The 20,172-nt window shown below is 38.8% G+C and overlaps 1 protein-coding gene across 8 annotated transcripts in view; it reads right to left on the bottom strand.

Moving 5' to 3' along the window:
* The window catches only part of TNRC18 (trinucleotide repeat containing 18), a 161,344-nt gene that overhangs the window by 62,240 nt on the left and 78,932 nt on the right, over positions 1-20,172 (bottom strand). For all 8 annotated transcript variants that reach the window (XM_051999993.1, XM_052000017.1, XM_052000010.1 and 5 more), the window contains 3 exons: positions 7,544-7,649; positions 3,731-3,936; positions 2,753-2,902 (listed from right to left, as the gene is read on the bottom strand). In XM_051999993.1, coding sequence (XP_051855953.1) covers positions 2,753-2,902; positions 3,731-3,936; positions 7,544-7,649 — 462 coding nt within the window. The remainder of the gene's footprint in view (positions 1-2,752; positions 2,903-3,730; positions 3,937-7,543; positions 7,650-20,172) is intronic.

The raw sequence follows: 20,172 nt of genomic DNA, 5'->3' as shown, positions 1-20,172 counted from the left end.
TAATATAGTGTTTCATCATTTATAAGCATATATATGAAGCCATGTCAGGGAATTCATTATTTCCATTAATCAGAACTTAGCTGTATCTGGAGGGGATCACGATTTAAAGGAATCCTTTTTCCATTTGGACCCAACTTAAAATACCCTCCATAGAAATAGAATTCACCTTTGGCCCACATATTTTTTATTCCAAAAGGCCATTTATCTTAAAAAGATAGGTCTTGTCCTTAATCCCAAAGGAGAGTTATGAGAAAACATGTCTCCATTTTCTTTACACAAACCTATAGGTATAGGGGACCGTATGTAATGTCAGACTAACTGATATGTTGGTTTTGCTCAACTCTTTGTTTTTCTTTATTATTTGTCATAAAAGATGGCTCTCAGAAAGGAAAAGAAAAGGAAGGATCTATCAGAAAATGCCTGTGATATAAAAACAAAAGCTATCAATAAAAATTGATTTAAAAACCAGATCCAATTGTCCAAATGCAGCCTATTATGCTCCCTTCCTTCTATTCAATTTTGGGTTCAATTCATCATACATCTGAAGTCTACATTCTAAAAATATGAATCTTTATGAGAATGGTCTACACTTGCATCAAAAGTACATGAAAATAGGAAAAGGCAGGCATTGGTAAAAATCCTTTGTAGCTGAGCACATCTTTACAATCCAACAACTGATTGGAAAGCCAAGAATACAAGATCATGTTACATTTAGCATCCTGATTACAGCTCCCCTTCCCCCCTCTCCCCCTTAGTAGAGCAAAAATCAGTCTTTAAAAATCTCTATTATTAGTTCAGAAAGATTTCTTGATAAATGGAACCAATGACTCTCTGGATGATTAAAATCAAATGAGGGATAAAATAAGAAATATGTACGCCAAAGGTGAATTCTATTTCTATGGAGGATATTTTGAGTTGGGTCCAAACGGAAAAAGGATTCCTTTAAATGGTGATCACCTCCAGATATAGCTAAGTTTTGATTAATGGAAATGAGTCCCCTGACATGGCTTCATATAACCAAATGCATACTGTTCAATGTAACAAACATGTAAGATATGATCATTAGCTTCAAACCAATAGAAATATGCAGTGTGAATTTTTTTTTAAAAAAGGAACCACTTTAGCAGGATTTGTTTAGCAGCAACCAGCACATATTAATTAGTATTCACCTTTGTCTGATACTGTGCTGATTATATCATGCCCCAGAATATTTCAGATATTCCTCAATAAGATCCAAGATTATTCCAAATATATTGTCCAAACAATTCATAAAGGAACAACGAAATGGATGAAAAATAACTATTTCTCAATTTGTGCCAAGGAGTTAAATGTCCATTCCTTTAAGTTAGTATTAGACATCTAAGAGGTACTGAAAGTTTTAACTGTAATTATGAAATTTTCAGGTTTTTTTTTAATAATTATTTTTCAGTACATACTTATATGTTTTTTTTTCCTTTCAAAAAAGATCTCATTCAAGGGGAAGATCTCATTCAAGGAATGGTACCTCTATCGTAAGATGACTTTATCTAATTTGACTAGCATTATCAAAAATATTTATAGGGCAATCTGAAGAATATTAAAGTACACAATCATTTATACTGTTTAAAAAAGTTCCATAAAATATCCTTCTATCAATCCATTAAGCAACAAATGTTTAATAAGTACCTACTATATGACCAAGAATGGTATTAGAAACTGTGGATAAGAATATATATAAAGAAAAACAATCCTTATTTCAATTTATTCTGTCCCCTGACTCTCTGTGGGCCAGTATTAATGAATTCCATCAAAACATTTCAAACTCCAGAGTGCCCCAAATTAGTGTGGGGAAACGTGATCTAATTGTAATCCCATAAATATGTATAAGATAGTTTGTCTCAGACTATAGTCACATCTTTCTTTATTTTCTCACATCATTTAATTTTGTCTGTGTTTTTCCCACGGGCATTGTTATAGTTACTATATGTGGTTTTCCTAGTTATGCTCACTTCACTTTTGCATGGATTCACATGAGTCTTCCCATGTTTCTTTGAATTCTTCATATTTATTGTTTTCTTATGTCACAAAAATATCCCATTATATCCACTGCAAACCATTTCTTCATTCTCCAATTGATGGGCACCTACTTTGTTTCCAGTTTTTTACCACCACACAAAATTAGTTAGCTATATCTGGGTCCTTTTGGCCTTGGACATCTTTGGAATACATGCCCTCAGTGGAGCATTTTACTCTGCCTCTTTTTTCCCCCACACAATGCTTTTGTTTTCCAGAATGAGTAGATCAATTTGTTGCTCTAATTTTAAATCTAGTTTGATTATATAATTGCAACACCTTCTTTGAAAGAGTTAAGACAGGGTCTTATTATCCCCATCTGACAGATGAGGAAACTGAAAAAGATTCAGGAACTTGCTCATGAATATACAGCCATTCATGAGTGATAAAACTATATCTAGAATGTAGATATCTGGTCTCCTGGTGCTTTTCCTCTAACCACACTGTCTTTTCTTAAGCTCTGATTCAGATTGAATGGCTAGATCTGCCAGAGAGAGACCCATTCAAAGTAGCCAAAAACAGTGGCTGTCTCCCTCCAGCTAAGCTTGTATCCAAAGTCCACTGTGAAAGTTATCTGAGACTGAGATGGTTACCCCATATAAGAAAGATGTGGTTTGCAAAAGTCTGAGATAGGTTAAAAATGCAACCTATCTACCATGAGTCCCCATGGGCTTGGCTATTCACCAGGAGTCTTACTTACCAAAATGCGGCAAGTGTTCACTGGGGATCACTACCAACTGTCCTGACTGAGGGTCCCTGGCAAACTGATAAGCAGAAGAAGGAATAGAACCCCCCATACCAGGGGGGAAAGCTGGAGTCATGCCCTGGTGCAGGGAAGGGTGGCCTAAGCCTAGGAGAAAAAACATAAAAGATTCACATCAGTTTAGGTGGTTGCTAAGATCCTCACCACCATGCACTAAAACTAGCTCAGATGCTTCTATAACCATGAGATCCCCATCCAAGAGACTCAGTAGGAGAAAGGGTAATGATTAGACTTCACACTGGCATTCAAAGGCCTTGTCTTTAAACGGGAAATGCTGCCCTCCTTGATTAAGGAACCATCACAGAAGAACCAGTCACAGGCTGGGTGGGAACCAGTGCCCTATCTTTATATTTACTTGAAAGTCTTTTCATAAGTGTTTGGCTCTCTGTGCAGATGGAAGGGAGCAGGGAGCAAATAATCCCCAAAGTACATCTTCTCAAATACATTCAGAGAAGCCATATCAGCATTTTCAGATACCATTCAAAACAGACACACAAGTTAATATATTCAAACATGCACGTGCTCTCTGGTGCCCAGCCCCAATACCCTCCCTTTGTGGTCCTGACACAGGGAAATCTAGGACACATAAGTGGTGGAGAAGATGAAGCCATGGTTAATCCAAAATAAATAACTCATTCTCAGGCCATTAAGAGCTGACTCGAGCTACTAAATATTTGCCACCCCTTTAATTTTTTTATTAGTCAAATCCTTCGCCAAAGTCAGTCAAATTTGTTACTTTAACATACTTTATTTTCCTACTTGCTTGAACCAAATCATTACTCACACTTAGTGAATGAGTGAATGGTTCTCTGCCAGGCAAGCTCAAGGACTACCAGCACCCTACTGTATTAATCCTACCAGAGACAGCTTGCCCACAAATCCACTAGAATTCAGGTCTCCTAACCTAGCACTCACCGTAGGGATGGCCTGCTAACCACATGGAGGGGCTACCAGTCCGGGGTAGCCATGGGTGTGCAGCCAGGTGGGAAGCTGGGTCAGCAGACCAACGCCCAGAACCAGTCAGGGCTGGGCCCCCTGTCACCATGAGGTTAGGATTCAGGCCGTTTGTGGCACAACCAGCGGGATGGATCCGGGCCAAGTCAGCTAATTCCTTGCTTTCTCTGAAGGGAAGAGAAGGAAGACACAGGGAAATGGAGGAGTTAGCATAATACTCAGAGGTCAGTGTATGTGTGTGTGTTGTCTATTTATTTACTCTTATTTATATATTCAAGGAAACTTTTACTTTAGCTCTAGATGGGGTCAGTAGCTCATTGAAACTTCTGGCCTCTTTTTTAGGTAGCAACAAATAGACTTTAGAGGTCGAGTTGGAGGCAAATAACAGGAATGGTTGACTGGTATAGTAGATAGAAAGGAAGAAAACAGTTATGGTAAGAAGAGCATAATCTTGAAACTTCTTGAGGAGCATATATGGCCAAAGAATTGGGTTCCTTGGGTAAGTGCACTTCCTTAATCCAACACTATATACAATATACATGCATATATCCAAAAATGCATCATGCAAGCCCATTACTTATCCTTAGTGAGGTAGAAGGTACTAGCAAATAAGATATATGTAAAAAGTGTGTATATACTGAGATATATAGATTTTATACTTTAATATACTTTTTCACTATATAAACTGTCTATATCTATATAAAGTATTTAACTTACACACATATAAAATTACATTGTATATAAAGAACCCTTTGCAAACCCCTAAAGTCTGGAATGTTCCCTTTCCTCCCCTTCTTTAGAAGAATCCTTTACTTTCTTCAAATCTTACCTCTACTTTCTATACCAAATCTTTCCTGATCCCCCAGATGTAAGTGTCTTCCTTCCCCAAATTAACTTATGTTCATTTTGTATTTATTCTAAATATACTTATATATATGATGTCTTTCCCAACCAAATGTAAGTTTTTTTGAGGGAAGAGACTCTTTTATTTTATCTTTGAATCCCTAATACCTAGCAAAATGTCTAATATGTAATAGGTATTTAATAAATGCTTGCTGACTGAATGAATATACAAATATCAATCAATATTGTTGACAGATAATGACACTGAGATACAGACAAGTTAAGTGATATATTGAAGGTCACAATATGATAAGATAGGACTGGAGTCCCTGTCTCCAGAATTCCCAGCCCAAACTCTGTTTTTATGTTAAGATACTCAACTTACAGTTGTCATCAATGTCACTAAATGTATGCTGAGCACCTAAATATATACAAAACCCTGTAAAAGGTGGTCATTATATCAAGAATCTATGATTTTGTTAGTGCAGGAACTTGTCTATGGAAGCAAATAAATCTTAGAGGGTTGCCTTTGAGGGATGCTCAAGGGATATGCCCACAGTTACAAGGCTAACTATAAGTATCAAACAAAGGTAGTCTATTCATGTCTGCCCAAATCTAAGCCCAGGGCCATCTCTACACTTTGCCATTCTATTTCTTATAGGATTTTAAAGAAAAAAAAAAAAAACCATAGTCTCTATAATCTGGGAGCCATGGCTAAGTTGGGTAGAGAGAAAAAAATAACCAATAGCAATACAACAACATGGAAAACACCAAAAAGTAGCATAGACAATGCAATAGAGCTCTCAGGAAGGAGAAATCATTGTGAGTGGGGGTGGTCAAAGAAAGCTTCATCAGAGATGATGGGGGAATTAAGCTTGTTTTGAAGAACATGGGTCTGAAGAAGAAAAACAAGGGAATGCATGAGCAAAGAGAGAAAGAAGAATGCTAAGGTATGTTCCAGAGAGAGCAAGCAGATAAATTTGATTGGAGCATGGGATTGTAATGGGTGGGAATAAGGCTAATGAGATAAGTTGGGATCAGATTGGGGAATGTCTTCAAAGCAAGACTATGGAATCTAAAAATCTGTCCTATATGTAGTCCTAAAGTTATGTACTGAGACAATTAATCTCATAGTAGTACACTGTATGAAGTAAAGAAGAGTTATGAAACTAATGCAAAAATTCAGATAAGGAGAGGCTGTTTTGAAAAAGACAGGATAAGTTCCAATGATCTTGTGATGAAGAAAGCCATCTGCACCCAGAGAGAGGAGTGCAGGAACTGAGTGTAGTTCACAACATAGCATTTTCACTCTTTTTGTTGTTGTTGTTTGCTTGAATTTTGTTTTCTTTCTCTTTTTTTTCCTTTTTGATCTGATTTTTCATATGTAGCATGATAAATGTGGAAATATGTACAAAAGAATTGCACATGTTTAACATATATTGGAATACTTGCCATCTAGGGGAAGGGGTGGAGGGAAAGGAGGAAGAAAAAAAGAATTTGGAACACAGGTTTTGCAAGAATGAATGTTGAAAACTATCTATGCATATGTTTTGAAAATAAAAAGCTTTATATTAAAAAAAGAAAGAAAAAGATAGAACAGATAGAAGAAGCATTATGGAAGAAGGGTTAAGAAAAAAAATTTTTTGATAGGTTTTGTTAATTTTTTTCTTGAACTTTTTTCCCAATAGTATTTTATTTTTCCAAATACATATAAAGATAGTTTTCAAAATTTATTTTGGATTGACAAAGTTTAGAAAATGCCAGATGGGGAAAAACTAGGAATCTAAGGCTATTATCAAAGAACTGATCCTAATGATTCAGGAAATTATATTTATGATGTCTTTAAGAAAGAAAAGAAAACAAAAGGAAAGAGAAGAAAACAAAAGGAAAAACTAAGGATAATTGTGGGCTGAATGGGATAGGAGAAGAATCTGAGAGTAGGAAAGGATTAAAGAATGGGAATTGGGAAGTGGATAATATGCAAGGACAGGGAATGATAAGGTCTCTTTGAAACAGGTTGAGTTGACGTTGGCAATGGGACATCCCCAAAGAAATGAGCAACAACTAGTGATGTGGGGCTGGAACTCAGAAGCATAGTGACATGTAGATGTCAGAGAGTCCTTCATATATCACTGATAAGCCTGAACCAGTGGAATCAAATAAATTAAGAAGAGAGATCCAGAGAAAGACATTCAGGGAAATGAGAACAAATCTTGGGGAGTGCTGACATTTAGAAGGCAAGAGACATGAAGTGAAGGAGAAAGGCTACAGAGGGGTTATTATCCAAAGAGTCAGAAAGGAGTACCTTGAACTAGTACAGTATCTGCTGTGCCCATAGGCAGTTTGGTAGGTTAGAGAGCAAATTTCAAAGTCAGAAAGACTGGACTTCAAACTCCTACATCTGACATATACTAGCTGGATAAGTCCCATAACCTCTCAGGGTCCCAGGCATTTCTCTAAGGCTCTTGAGATGGAGAAGGCTAATCACAAATAAGGAAAGCAAAAAAGAGAAAGTGGTCTGTATTGCAGATTTGCCCTGCAAGGCCCTAAACAAAGACTAATCTCAAACTAACCTTGGCCTTTTATCAAAAAAAAAAAAAAAAAAAAAAAAAAAGACAACATGGCAAAACATTCTGCAGATTTAAGTTATTCTTTCCCCTTTATCTACACATATCCATTTATTCCCCTCTTGCTTCCCAAAGCTTCTAGGCCCCATGATGTTAATCCTTTACTTCAAATCTCAAGGAATTAATTAGCTCCTTCCCCAAAAGCAGCCTGCCAAGAGTGGCAGTCTCGGAGCACAGCTTGGAGTTTGGACACTCTGAGCCCAGACAAATAGATATTAAGAGATGGGAAACAAATGGGAGTTGTGGAGATGGGGAAGGGCTTGCAGCAAATAAGGGAGCTTGTTCCTCCAGTGTGGAGGCTCACCTGAGCAGCTTCTCTTGGTCCCGCTCCAAGCGCCCTCCCCCCAGGAGGCGTTCTTCCCTGTGACGGCCTCGGTCATCTCCGCAGTCCTCATCTGAGCGACTGTGTCCTAAACAAGAAGATCAAATCAGTCAGTGAGAGCAGCCTGAGGAAGAACAAAAACTGCAGAGGCCAAAGGTCCTCCACCTTGCCCTACCTCCTGGACTCAACCCTTCTTTTATCTCTCTTCTGACCCTACTAATCTTCACCTCAGATGGATGTGGGACCAGCCTGCCAATGTTTCTATTAAACAGTTTTAATCTATCAGATTTCGCAAGGCCAGGGTGGGAGCAATCTTTGGTTCCCTGGCCACGGTTGGGAAGTACCAGCTCTCACACAAATATTTGGCCAAACTCCGAGATGTCACTGGCGCACTGATACTGCCAAGTAAGATAAGAGCTGAATTCTCCAACAGCATGTCAAAAAAGGGGTGGGATATATGGAAAGAGACTGTTAGGTCATCTGGCCTAATTCCAATTTTACAGATGAGAGTACTAAGAAGAGACCTGAACTCATGTCTTAAGGCTCCAAATTCAGAGATCTTCCCACTCTATCACTTCTGTCTCAAAGGAAGAACAGATCAGAAGTTAGATTATCTTAGACAGAAAATGCCATCTGCATCCAGAAAAAGAACTATAGAGATTGAATGTAAATCAACACATGCTATGTTCACTTCTTTTTTCTGTGTTTTTTTCCTCCCATGTTTTTTTCCTTTTGTTCTGATTTTTCTCTCCAAATATGATTCATAAAGCAATGTAGGAAGGAAGGTAAGAAGGCAGGAAGACAGGAAGGTAACGAGGGAAGAAGGGAAGGAGGGAAGGAGAGAGGAAGGGGAGAAGAAGGGAGGAAGGAAGGGAAGAAGGAAAGAGATTATCCCAGAGAGCAACTAGACATTTGACTTGTAGGGTTTTTCTGGCCCCAGTTTGCAAAAAAAAATCCCATTTTTAAAAACCATGAATTTGTTTTCTTAGAAATATTAGTAACTACATAATTATAATCACACACACATATTATGCATTTAAAAGCATCACATTCTGAGAAAACGTCCATAGGCTTCGCCAGACTGCCAAAGGGGTCTATGACATAAAATAAAGGTTAAGAACCCCAATTCTAGTCCAATCTGGGCATTAGATTGAAGTTGTCATATGTAGTAGCAATCACTTCTTATACTTTATATATACTAGTACTCCCAAAATAATAAGCTCTAAGTATTTATATAAGCTCTTCTCCCAGTGCCTATCTTATAGGGGAAGAGATTGAGTTTTGGAAAAGAAAAGAGGCTTTTCTGTCCTTAAGAGGGGAACACAGGTGCTTATTCTTTCCTCCCCTCTACAAGATATGTTTCATTATCATAGGTAGGTGTAAGACCAGACAGGATGCAACCCTCTACCGAGCAATTTCCAACCCCAACAGGCTTTGTAGATCCAGACTTAGATCACAATTTTGGGAGCCCAGACCCTCTGCTTATCACCTTACCTTGCCTCTATTCCCCAACTTCCCTCCCTTCCCCGTTCCAGACCCTTAATCCGTTCAGGTGTTATTATCAAGTAAGTACACACAGCCCAGCAGTGCCAGAATAAATAGTATCACAACTGTAACAAGCAAGAAGGGAAACATGGATACAACTTATCTACGAACAATCCAAGACACATCAGCTAACAACAAAGATGGTTTTCTTAAAAGGAGAAATATGTTAATTGTCTTGAGGCTCCATATGTTTTAATTTACGTGTGGTTAATTACTTTTTCTCATGGTCTATTTCCCCAGGAATGCCAGAAAGGAGGCTGGTGAGTACAAAAACACAGTAGCTGCTGGCACAGAGACGAGGCTTCCATGCACTCTGCTCTAGCCCTGGTCTTGGCTGCATTGGTGTGCCAAGTGGGCTCAAGCCTGGGCAGACAGGGGTGTCCCTGTGGTTCCACAGCCATCTGGAAGCCTTCTCTGACACCCTTCCAACTTGCCCTGCCCGTTCTGCTACGGGCCTCTGCCTCTTGCCCTCTCAGTCCCAAGGAGGAAAGAAGACATCTCTTTTTATTTTATTTTTTAAAATGTACCTATATACACCTATGTGTGTGGCTCCACCCTAAGTCCTGAAATACTCCTATTTAGGGTAAAGATAAGAAGGCAGGGAGTTTACTCCAGCCACAAAAGGATCGATCCAGAAGCAAGTTTTGCTCAGTTCCACAGCCTCTCTGGTGAGAAACTGGGGCACCTCCAGCTAAAACTCTGCTGGGATAACCCAAGGGGCAGTTTCCTTAAAGACCTCACTAAGGCCAGTCACCTCAGACTCCCCAGAGGTTTAGATTTCTCAGTCAGTCCCAGTGGGAGCAGAGGTGATCTGCAATGAATGTAGAATTGGAAAGCCAGGAGACCCCAAGTTTGTTCCTATTTCTGCCTCCCATTGTGATCTTTAAAAAGTTATTGCTTGAACCAGGACATCATTACACACGGCAACAACGAGACTATATGATGATCAATTCTGATGGATGTAGCTCTCTTCAACATTGGGATGATTCAAACCAGTTCCATTTGTTCAGTGATGAAGAGAGCCATCTACAGAAAGAGGACTATGGGAACAGAGTGTGGGCTACAACATAGCATTCTCATTCTCTCTGTTATTATTTCCTTGCATTTTGTTTTCTTTCTCAGTTTTTCTTTTCCTTCCTTCTTGATCTGATTTTTTTTTAATGCAGCAACATAACTGTATAAATATGTATACATATATTGGATTTAACATGTATTTCAACATATTTAACATGTATTGGACTACATGCCAGCTATGGGAGGTGGTAGGGGGAAGAAAGAGAAAATCTGAAACAAAAGGTTATGCAAGGGTCAATGTTGGAAAAATTACCCAGGCATATGCTTTGTAAATAAAAAGCTTAAAAAAAAGAAAAAAAGTTACTGCTCAGCTCAGTCTGTCTACTTGTCAAATGGGGAGACCAAAATGTGCCCCTGTCTGTCTCCCAGGAATAAGGCCTGGCTGGGCTGTCAGTCTGAAAAGGGCCCTCTCCTTCTGGAGGAAAGTGCTAGCGATGTCATGTCATAACATTTCAGGGGTTTTGCACAGACTTTGGAAATCAAACTGATCTTAAAGAAGAATACTGTGCTTCTGCTTTGTTTCTTCCCTCTTGTGCCTAAGGGGCCCCAAAAAGTTCCCATATCAGAAGAAACTTGAGAGAACATATAATGTTTAATGCCTTCATTTTTACAAATCAGGAAATGATTTATCCAAAATCATACAAGTCAATAAATAATGGAGTTTAGATTTGAACTCTAACTCCATATCCTATGCCCTTTCCCCATAGTATCATAAGTGTTTTTCAATAGTTCACTGGCCTAACAAAGAAAGTACTTTTACCAAATCAAATCAGAGAATTCTCTCAGAAAGAGGGAGTGAGGGTGGAGAGAAGATTAAAGGAACTAACCTTGGAATATACAATCTATGGCCTTCACATTGTTTGATTTCATCAAATCCACAGCAATTATTTCTAAAAATACAGACTTCTGAATGACAGGAGCACTTCTAACTTTTCTCTAACAGCATTTTTTGTGCATACAGTCATCATCATGAGCGATACAAATGTGTTGATAGCAGAGTGGGTGGCAGCAGAGTGTTTGCACTGGCATAGCAACCAGAATTTAATTATTATAGTCTTGGGCTTGGCCCTAGATGGCAGCTCTCTACTTATAAACATGATCTCTTTGGGTAGGCCAACGGCCTGTAGTAGAATAAGGGGGAAAAGTTTGCTACCTCTAATCTAATTTATCCACCTTATCTGGAAACAGCAAGTACAGTGGAAAGAGCAGTATATTTGTCTTGGAAAGAGCATCCCCTGGGTTTGAATCCCAGGAGTGTGTAACCTTGAACTAGTTCCTTTGCTTTGGAAGGCCCCAATTTCCTCATCTAGAAAATGATGGAGGTTGGGCAAGATGACCCCCCAAATTTCCTTGAAGCATTATGGTCCTTGATCCATTCCCAGCATCCTTTGATTTTTCTTCCTTCCCCTCAAGAAGGACCACACTTTAGTATCATAGAATAATACATTGTTAAGATCTAGAAATGACCATATAGAAAACACATCTACTCTGACCTCTCCCTATTTTAAAGATGAGAAACTTTGTGCTCTCACTGCCAGGTACTACTAGCAGAGCCACGATTGATACCTGGTCAATAGCTCTCACTTTTAGTGTTCTTTCCAGCACACCATGATAACCAACAAGAAATGTAGCTTCCTTTTAAAAAGATAACTACTCCTACTTGTAACCATTTCAAGCTAGCAAGCATATATTAAATACCTACCCATACAGACAATATACTGCCATTCGAATCTTCCAGAAAAGGTGATTCTACAACCTCCCCGAGAATTTAACTCCTTCCAGTCCATCTATTTTTTTTTTCTATTTCAATTAAGCTATATAAATACAATCGGATAGGATTATTGAGACATGAAAAAACAGGCAACATCTAATCAACGACATTGGGGCCCAAAGTCAAGTAATAATTGGACAATGGATGAAATGTGCTGTTCTTCCCTTAAGGGGATGGATATTATTGGTCATGCAGTAGAAGGAACATTGAGCTTGGGAATCAAGGAGACAGAATTCAAATCCTTACTGACTCTTACTATTTGTGATAAGTTGTACAATTTCTCAATCTCAGTTTTTTTTATCTATTAAAAAAATGAGTTGAAACTAAACAAAAAGTTTAAAGTTTAAAGGTTCCTTCTAGATCAAGATTCATGATCCTATATGTAACACACATTCTAAAAGCTATTCTTTTGTGATCAAAGCAGGAATTTGAAAATGGATTGCTTGGAGTTTGGGCTACAGTGAGGAGCCATAGAACAAAGTGTTTCTTGGTGGGAAATTAAGAGGCCCCATGGAGACTCAACTCATAATGAGTTAGCCTCATTACCAACGAGCTCAGATTAACAGAATTAACGGGACCAGACAACTGGCCAAATAGGAACAAGCCCATAAATGTGGTATCTTGGGGTAGTTGTGGCAGGCAATTTGCCAGAATGAAGGGGCATGGCTATGGACTGGGAGCCATAAGGTCTAGCCCTGGCCTAGTCTAGCAAGGTAAATCACTATTTCTTCAGGCCTCTGTTTCCTCATCTAAAAGCTAAGAGAAATTAACAGAATGATTATAAAACTCAAGAAAATTCTGAAAAACAGAAAATATCCCCCATAATATACAGTGGTATTATTCTGAAGGGTTCTGATGCCCAGAGCCTTTTATCTCTCAGCTTCTGCTTCCTCTCTGCCAAACCACCCACAGAGGGCTGAATGCCAATACCAATGGCTCAGTGGGGATGGGGAGGGGAAGGCAGCAGGTAGGCCTGACAGCTCCCTGACACCTCATCTGAGTGATAAAAATGGTCTTCCGGGCTAATTCCCCCAAAGAAAAGACCTCCTATAGAATAAATGTCCAGGCTTGCTAAATCCCTAAACGTTCAGAAAAATAAAAATAAAAGGTATGTGTGCACACGTCTAAGATGGGGGAGAGGAGAGGTTTTAGGAGATAACTTAAACATCCATCAAATTAGTTGGCAAGCAAAGAGATTATATATGCAATATGAAGCGTCTGAGTATTTTAATTCTGACTAATCTCTGCATTTTTAATGCTTACTAACTTCAATAAAAACACACCTATTGCTCCAAGGTAGACTTTTATTTTCGTATCATTCAAATCATCTCTTTCCTACCTTTTTCTTCTTAAAAAAACTTTAAAAAAAAAATGATGGGTAAAGAGAAGAAATGTTAACATCTCAGAGCCCCAAAATTCAGACTGGACCACCCGCAGTGAACTGCTCTTTCATTTCCTTTCAATTCTTCCACTTTCCCAATGCCTGGGACTTTCCCAATGCCAACCTTATTTGGGCTGGTGATATTATGGAAGACTCATTATTTATTGCAAGTTTAATTTTAAAGCTTCCACCATCTCCCCTTTCACCACACCCCTGCCCCTCTCCTCCAGCTCCCCCTTTTCCCACTCTCTGGGGCTGGGATGGCTCCCTCTGGTACAAACCAGTTATTGTCTCTATCAGTGAATGACCATTTTGTCCATCTATAATGTGATGCAGGGAACTTGCATACAAAATTCAATCAATTATGCACAGAGGACAGGCTGAGGGCCGGTTTCCATGGCAACCAAGGCCTAGTACTAAATACTTGCATTTTACTAGCCAAATACTACAGATTAGTCATCTAAAGCCTGCTTTCTCTTTCTTAAAAGGTCTAAATATTCAAGCACTCTCCACTTCCAAGCAAGCAAACTAATGTTATTACTAGACTCTTGGCACATGGGGAAAGGAAAAGGGGATAGGGAATGGAGGGGAGGGAAAGGAGGGCCTGCTTCTGTTGCCAAGCCAATTACATCGCTTAGCAACAGACCCAGAGGCCTGTCAGAATTCAACCCTTGTTTTCAGCCCCTGAGTTGGACTCAGTAAATTACATTTAATGCCTGGTGGGAGGGTCTGAGTGGCTGAATGGCTCTTATACACATATCCCCCCTCCCCTGTGCTGATGAGGAAGTATAAGACAGTCTGCAGTTATGGCAGAGGGGATGAGAAAAATGGTTTCTGGGGCAAATATTTCAACTGGATGACCAACTGAATAAACATGGCCATGTCTGTCCAGAAAGAAACTGGGAAAAGGCAAACATCCTTCCTCTTCCAAAACACACACACACACACACACACACACACACACACAATCCCTGACCTCCACCTGAAGCGGGGAGAGGATGGGGAAGGATTATCAGGAGCTGCCAATCAGAAGTTAAGATTGTGTAAAGGATTAAGTGAGTTATTTGGCTACCACAGCTAGGACTCTCCCATTTGGTCTCAGGCAGGACTGATCCAGATGGGTAGCAGCTATCAATACCAACACAAGGCATTCCAGAATGTCTAGAATGCATTCTTTCCTCCTTCCCTAAAAGAAACCCCACAGACCCCGCAAAAGGCAAATCTTATTTATCGGGTCTCTTAAGTGTCCTGAAGTTAAAACACAGTCCAAGTCTAGGCTCTTACTCTCCCAGAATGACAAGCTTTAGATATGTAAAGAATCCTCCCGGTCATTTAAGTCAGTCCTTTTGTTTTACAAATGGAATCTCTCACATAGATAGCAGAAGCCAGTAGGTGAGCCAATATTTGAATCCAGAATCCGAGGTAAAAGTTCAGCTGAAAAATTTTGTCCTTTGGGAAGGAGAGAGAGAAAAAAAGAAACAGAGCCTCCCTAATGATGAAAGGCAAGAGATTATTTTAATCCTAAATTATCAGGGCTCCCTTTTCTCCTTCCTAATACCTACCTCACTTAAGCATTTCAGTTACATTGGAACAGGACAACTAGGTAATGCAGTGGATAGTAGTTAAATTCCTGTAGTCAAGAGATCCAGTCAAAGCTGGCCTCAGATACTAAAAACTTACTAGCTGTATTTCCTAGCTAGTCATTTAATCTCAATAGCTTCACAAAATAAATAAAATTTCAGATGTAGTAGAATGTTTTGCCCAGGCTCCTTTTTTAGAGTTTTATGGGGCTATAATGAAAAACTTCTAAAGATTAACCCTAACAGGCAGTGTTCAAGAAGACAGGAAGCCAGAAAAAGGGGGCCCAATATGTCAGTTCTGCTGACCTATACACCCTAAGAAAGGCCTAGAGCTGGGTGGAGAGGAAGTTGTTTCTTAACTTGAAGTCCACAGATTCTGTCCAAGCATAGAGTACTTGGGGGACCATGGACTTGGATGGGAGAAAAATGGCATCTTTATTTTCAGTTACCTCTGAAATTTAATATTTCCTTACTTAATAATTTTTTTAAAATGTATTCTGAGAAGAGGCCCATGGGTATCACCAAACTATTTAAGGGATCCTGAACACAGAAAAGTTAAGAACACTTGGTCTGGAGCCTATGAGAAAAACGATATATAGAGTTAAATGACAAAGAGAGTTAAATAGGGCTTTCATTCTCCATGGAGCACAATAATAATAGTAATACTATAATCCTCCACTAACTGATTTTATATTGTGACATGGAAATGACTTTGGGAGCAGGTCTCATCAAGCTGGGAAGATTTCAAAGTAAATCAGAAGCTTGAGTGTCAATCATGATTCTCTTTTCTCTGAAGAAAAATAGTGAACTATGGTAGGAAACAGGGCATAGATTGTCAGGTATCACCAGTGTGTTAGTTTGTTTTACTTAATAATCCTTTGTTTAAAAGTAGAAGAGGAGAAGAAAGAGAAGCAGATCAATTGAAAGTAAGTGGGTTTTTTTTTTAAAGCATTAATAAAGTATTAAGGTTGTTGTTGTTTTTTTAAATATAAACAACAATCTTAACGACCAACTATGTTTTATGTCTGACCAGCTGGAACTCAAAAAGCTCATGTATTAAGGCCTATGCCTCTATGGGGTTAGAAATCTTTATTAGCATAGGGTAGTGCCAACACCAAAAAAAATAATGGAACTTGAAAGTGGTAATCCATAATGGCCAGTTAGTAAGATACAAAAACCATACTACTGGTCCATTAGCCATAATGGAACATTGACTTTGTGCTGTTTTTTCCAGGAATAGACAGATGCATCTATCCAGCCATATTCTCCTCTTGGATTCCCTCTTCCAAAATCTTCTACTTATGACCCAAAACATATAGGAAAGCTAAGATTAACCTATACACTAGTTAAAAGAGTGAAGCTTCCCCAGAGAATTAAGACCACAATTTTATCCTAATTAACAAGGTATTTCCAAGGCATTGCCTGAGCTGCTGCATGAAATCACTCCCACTCCTCAAGGGCTAAAAGGCTTCTGAGTCAGTTTTCCAAATAGAACATCTCCTGAGTCCTGATAAATCTGGGCTGAAGGAAGCAAGGTAAAAACTACCTGACAGAATTCAGAAGAATTACACAGCACATCCCCTTTCTCTCAGTAGAGACGTGGTAGCCTTCAGGTATAGGATGACGCATACATTTTCAGACATAGTCAATTTTTTTTTCTTGACTTGTTAGAAGAAGGGTTGGGAAATAAAAGGGTGGGGCAGAAGGAAGAGCCAAGGAAAGTGATAGGGATCTATTAAAAGGAAAAAACATCAATAAAACTTGTTTAAAGTAAGAAAAAATACCTGACCAACCTGAAATTACCTTTGCCTTTTCCTTCTCCTTGGCACTATAGCATTGACCACATCCTCTCATTTTTGATCCGTGCCACTTGGGCTTCTGCCTTCCACTAGCTCTCCTTGGCCTTCTAAAAACACTTCTTTCTCTCTAATGTTTTTTACTGATTCCATCTCTAAGGAATTCTAACCATTTCAGCTTCTCTCTACCACCCTTCTTTCCTACCTCCTCCTCCCCTCACTCTACACACAAAACACATGACAGATTAATCTCCCAGCAGCCAAATACACCTCTTTGGTTCCTTCCTTTGCCCCATCACTGTCCACTTCAAGTCAAAAATTTCTTGGCTCTGGCCTTCATTCTATCCCAGTCAATGTTTAATTTCTCATAATCCAGCCTTGTGAACCTCTGCCAGAAATTCCCAGCCTTCAATCAGAGAAGAATGGTGGGAAATGGATAGGAAAACCCTATCTCTCTTATTTCTCAACTTACTCAAACTGCTGCCCATCATGGTCAAGTGGCTGCCTATTTATAAGACTGTGGACTATGATTATATGAATAGATCTAATAAAAAGACAATCTTGACTAAATTGATTTTAAATTCAGTCAAACTGCTGGTCTGAATAGGTGTTCAGGGTTCTTTGCACCCCTCAGAACAATATGACTGACAACTAGCTTTTCCCTCCACAATGAAAAAAACTACAAAAGACCTTCGCATTCCTTCTCATGCCCCAAAGTTTCTAAGTCCTTCCAACACATAACCTAACCACCAGCTTCCCCTTAGCCATTTACAGGATTTTTGATTCGGAATTCAAAATAAGGCCATCAAATCCAACATACCCATTACTCAGATGAGGAACCTTTCCCAAATATTGCCTCCCCAGGCTAAGTCTCTCTTTCCCTGGGCATCAGGATGGGTGCCATGGATAAAGCCCTGGGCCCCAAACCAGGAAAACTTGAGTTCACATTCAGCCTGATTCATTTAATCACTGTGTGAAGCTAGGCAAATCACAACTTCTGCCTCAATTTCCTCATCTGTAAAATAGCACCTATCTCCTGCGGTTATGATGATAAAATGAAATATTTGTAAAGTGCTTTGTAAACCTTAAATCTCTACATAAATGTGGTTTTCTTTTCAGAAGTTCCTCTAGTTTCTATGCTAGCTACGTCCTTCTCTGCTATTGCTGAACTCTTGTCCTAGAACCAAGGAGACTTGAAGGAAGGCCAGAGATGAAGTGACGGCAATCGAAATGTTACACTCGCTACTATTCCTGTGAGATTGGACGCTACCCCCGCTTTTCTCCTGGGAGCTCTCTGTCTCGCTTGTCTTGTTTTTCTTATTTAGATCGTGAGTAGAAAGCATGTCTCGCACTATGTTTTGAGTGGTACCAAGGACATGGCTGGTGCTCAATTAAATATTAAATAACACTGAAAGTCAGAGGAAATTTGGCTTAAAGGGGAACTGCCTCTCATGTGGAAGTATTTTGACAAAACAGCCATTTGATCAGAAGAAAGCAAGGACTTCTACCAGAAAGCAAGTTAATTAATGACCCCTATGGTTTAGCTGACTAAGACAATTATAAAACAATTAGATTTAGCAAATCCTGAGTTTGAGGATGTCAATAATTAAATACAGAGTAGAATTTCTCCTAGCTAGTTAATATTCTCAGTGCTTTTAATTTTGTAAATATTATCTTATTTTATCTTCACAACACTCCTGAACAGCTGAGGAAACTGAGGCAGGCAGGTTAAGGACTTGCCCAGAATCACACAGCTCATCAATATCTAAGATTGGATCCGAACTTGAATATTGTTAATTCCAGGTCTAACACTGTGGCCAGTGCAGCAACTAGCTGCTCTCTTTCCAGCATAATTAACAAGGTTTGATATGGTAAATGTTAATAGATGTCAATGTCCCCACTCTGAAAGAGATAGGAAAGAGTGTCTCAATCAAAAGCATTAGATCAGTCATTCTATGAAAAAGAAAGATAATAAGGAAAGAGAAAGTGAGGAATACAGAAAAAAGAAGAAAAATGAGAGGAAAAAAAAAGAAGGTAGAAAGGATAAAAGATTAGAGAGGAAGGGAAAGAAGAGGGTTAAGGGATTGCAGCTGGAGTGCTTAACTAGAGCACTAGACCTGGAATTAGTAAGGTCTAAAATCCAACTGGCTTCAGACATTTGCTAGTTTTGGGATCCAAGGCAGGGCACTTCATCTCATTCTGCCTTACTTTCCTTAACTGTAAAACAGCAATGATAATAATACAACTATCTCCCAGAGTTATTGTAAGGATAAAATGAGATATTTATAAATCACATTGAAAACTTTAAAGTACCACATAAATGCTAGCTGTCATTATTCTGATAATTGCATTTTGATATAATTGTTTTCCTCTGGATTCTTATGTATTTTATGCATTTAAAAACATTTTGAGAAAGCAGGTTATATGTATAAACACATTCATGCATATATACACGTGCACATGTGTCTATATTACTTATGTATATATGTGGATTGTGTGAATATATACAGATACAAATGCATCATATGGATATATGTGTATATATACACATAGGTGCTTGTATGTGTGTGTGTATGTAGATATACACCCACACCCACATGGCCAACCAAAAAAAATAACTTTTTTAAAAAGGCTAAGAACTTTAGAATAAAGAAAAAGAAAGAGGAAATATTTGAGGGATGTATGAAAAGAAAGTTGGAGAAGGGGGAGAAGGAGGAGGAAGAAGAGGAAAAAGAAGAAAATAATGTTGGACAATCCATGGACAATCCACTCTGTATTTCTTACGAGAAGTTAAGTTCTTAAAGGAGTTAAGTAAAAAATATCAAATAATGAAAAATAAATTCTATTAATTCTAATGACATTGAGTTCCATTAAACTGAAGCTTCCACATATAGCCAAGATATTTCCATGCCCCACAGTGAAATCTGAACTAAGAATAAGCCAGTGCTACCCTTGATTGTTCAGTCATGGTCAATTCCTTATGACTCTATTTGGGGTTTTCTTAGCAAAGATATTGAAGTAGTTTGTCATTTCCTTCTCCCTTTTACTTTAAGAAAAGGAAAGTGAAGCAAACTAAGTTCAGCGATCAGCCCAGGGTCACAAAGCTAGTTAAGTGTCTGAGGCAAAACTCAAACTCGGGTCTTCCAGACTCTAGGCTTGGACCTCTATCCACTGCACCACCTCCTTGCCCTCCTTTGGCCTTAGAATTCTCTATAAGAAGCTGACTAGATTTGTTCACATAGTGAAAGAGCCCTCACAGTTCTTTGGTTCTGTCGTAAAGAAATATCTACCCTTCAACTTTTATCCTTCCAACCCAAACATCAACCAGAGAACCTCAGAGATGAAACAAATCTCAAAAGTCATCTATTTTAATCAATCATCTTCCAGAAATCCACCAGAAACTTCAAATCACAATAAAACAGCAAAAAAATGCAAAGGTTTAAAAGAGGGTAGGGATGGATATT

This window comes from Antechinus flavipes, chromosome 1 (genome assembly GCF_016432865.1).
Source record: "Antechinus flavipes isolate AdamAnt ecotype Samford, QLD, Australia chromosome 1, AdamAnt_v2, whole genome shotgun sequence".
NCBI lineage: Eukaryota > Metazoa > Chordata > Mammalia > Dasyuromorphia > Dasyuridae > Antechinus > Antechinus flavipes.
Note: the sequence above shows the minus strand (reverse complement) of the source record. Positions and strands in the feature narration are given on the sequence as shown.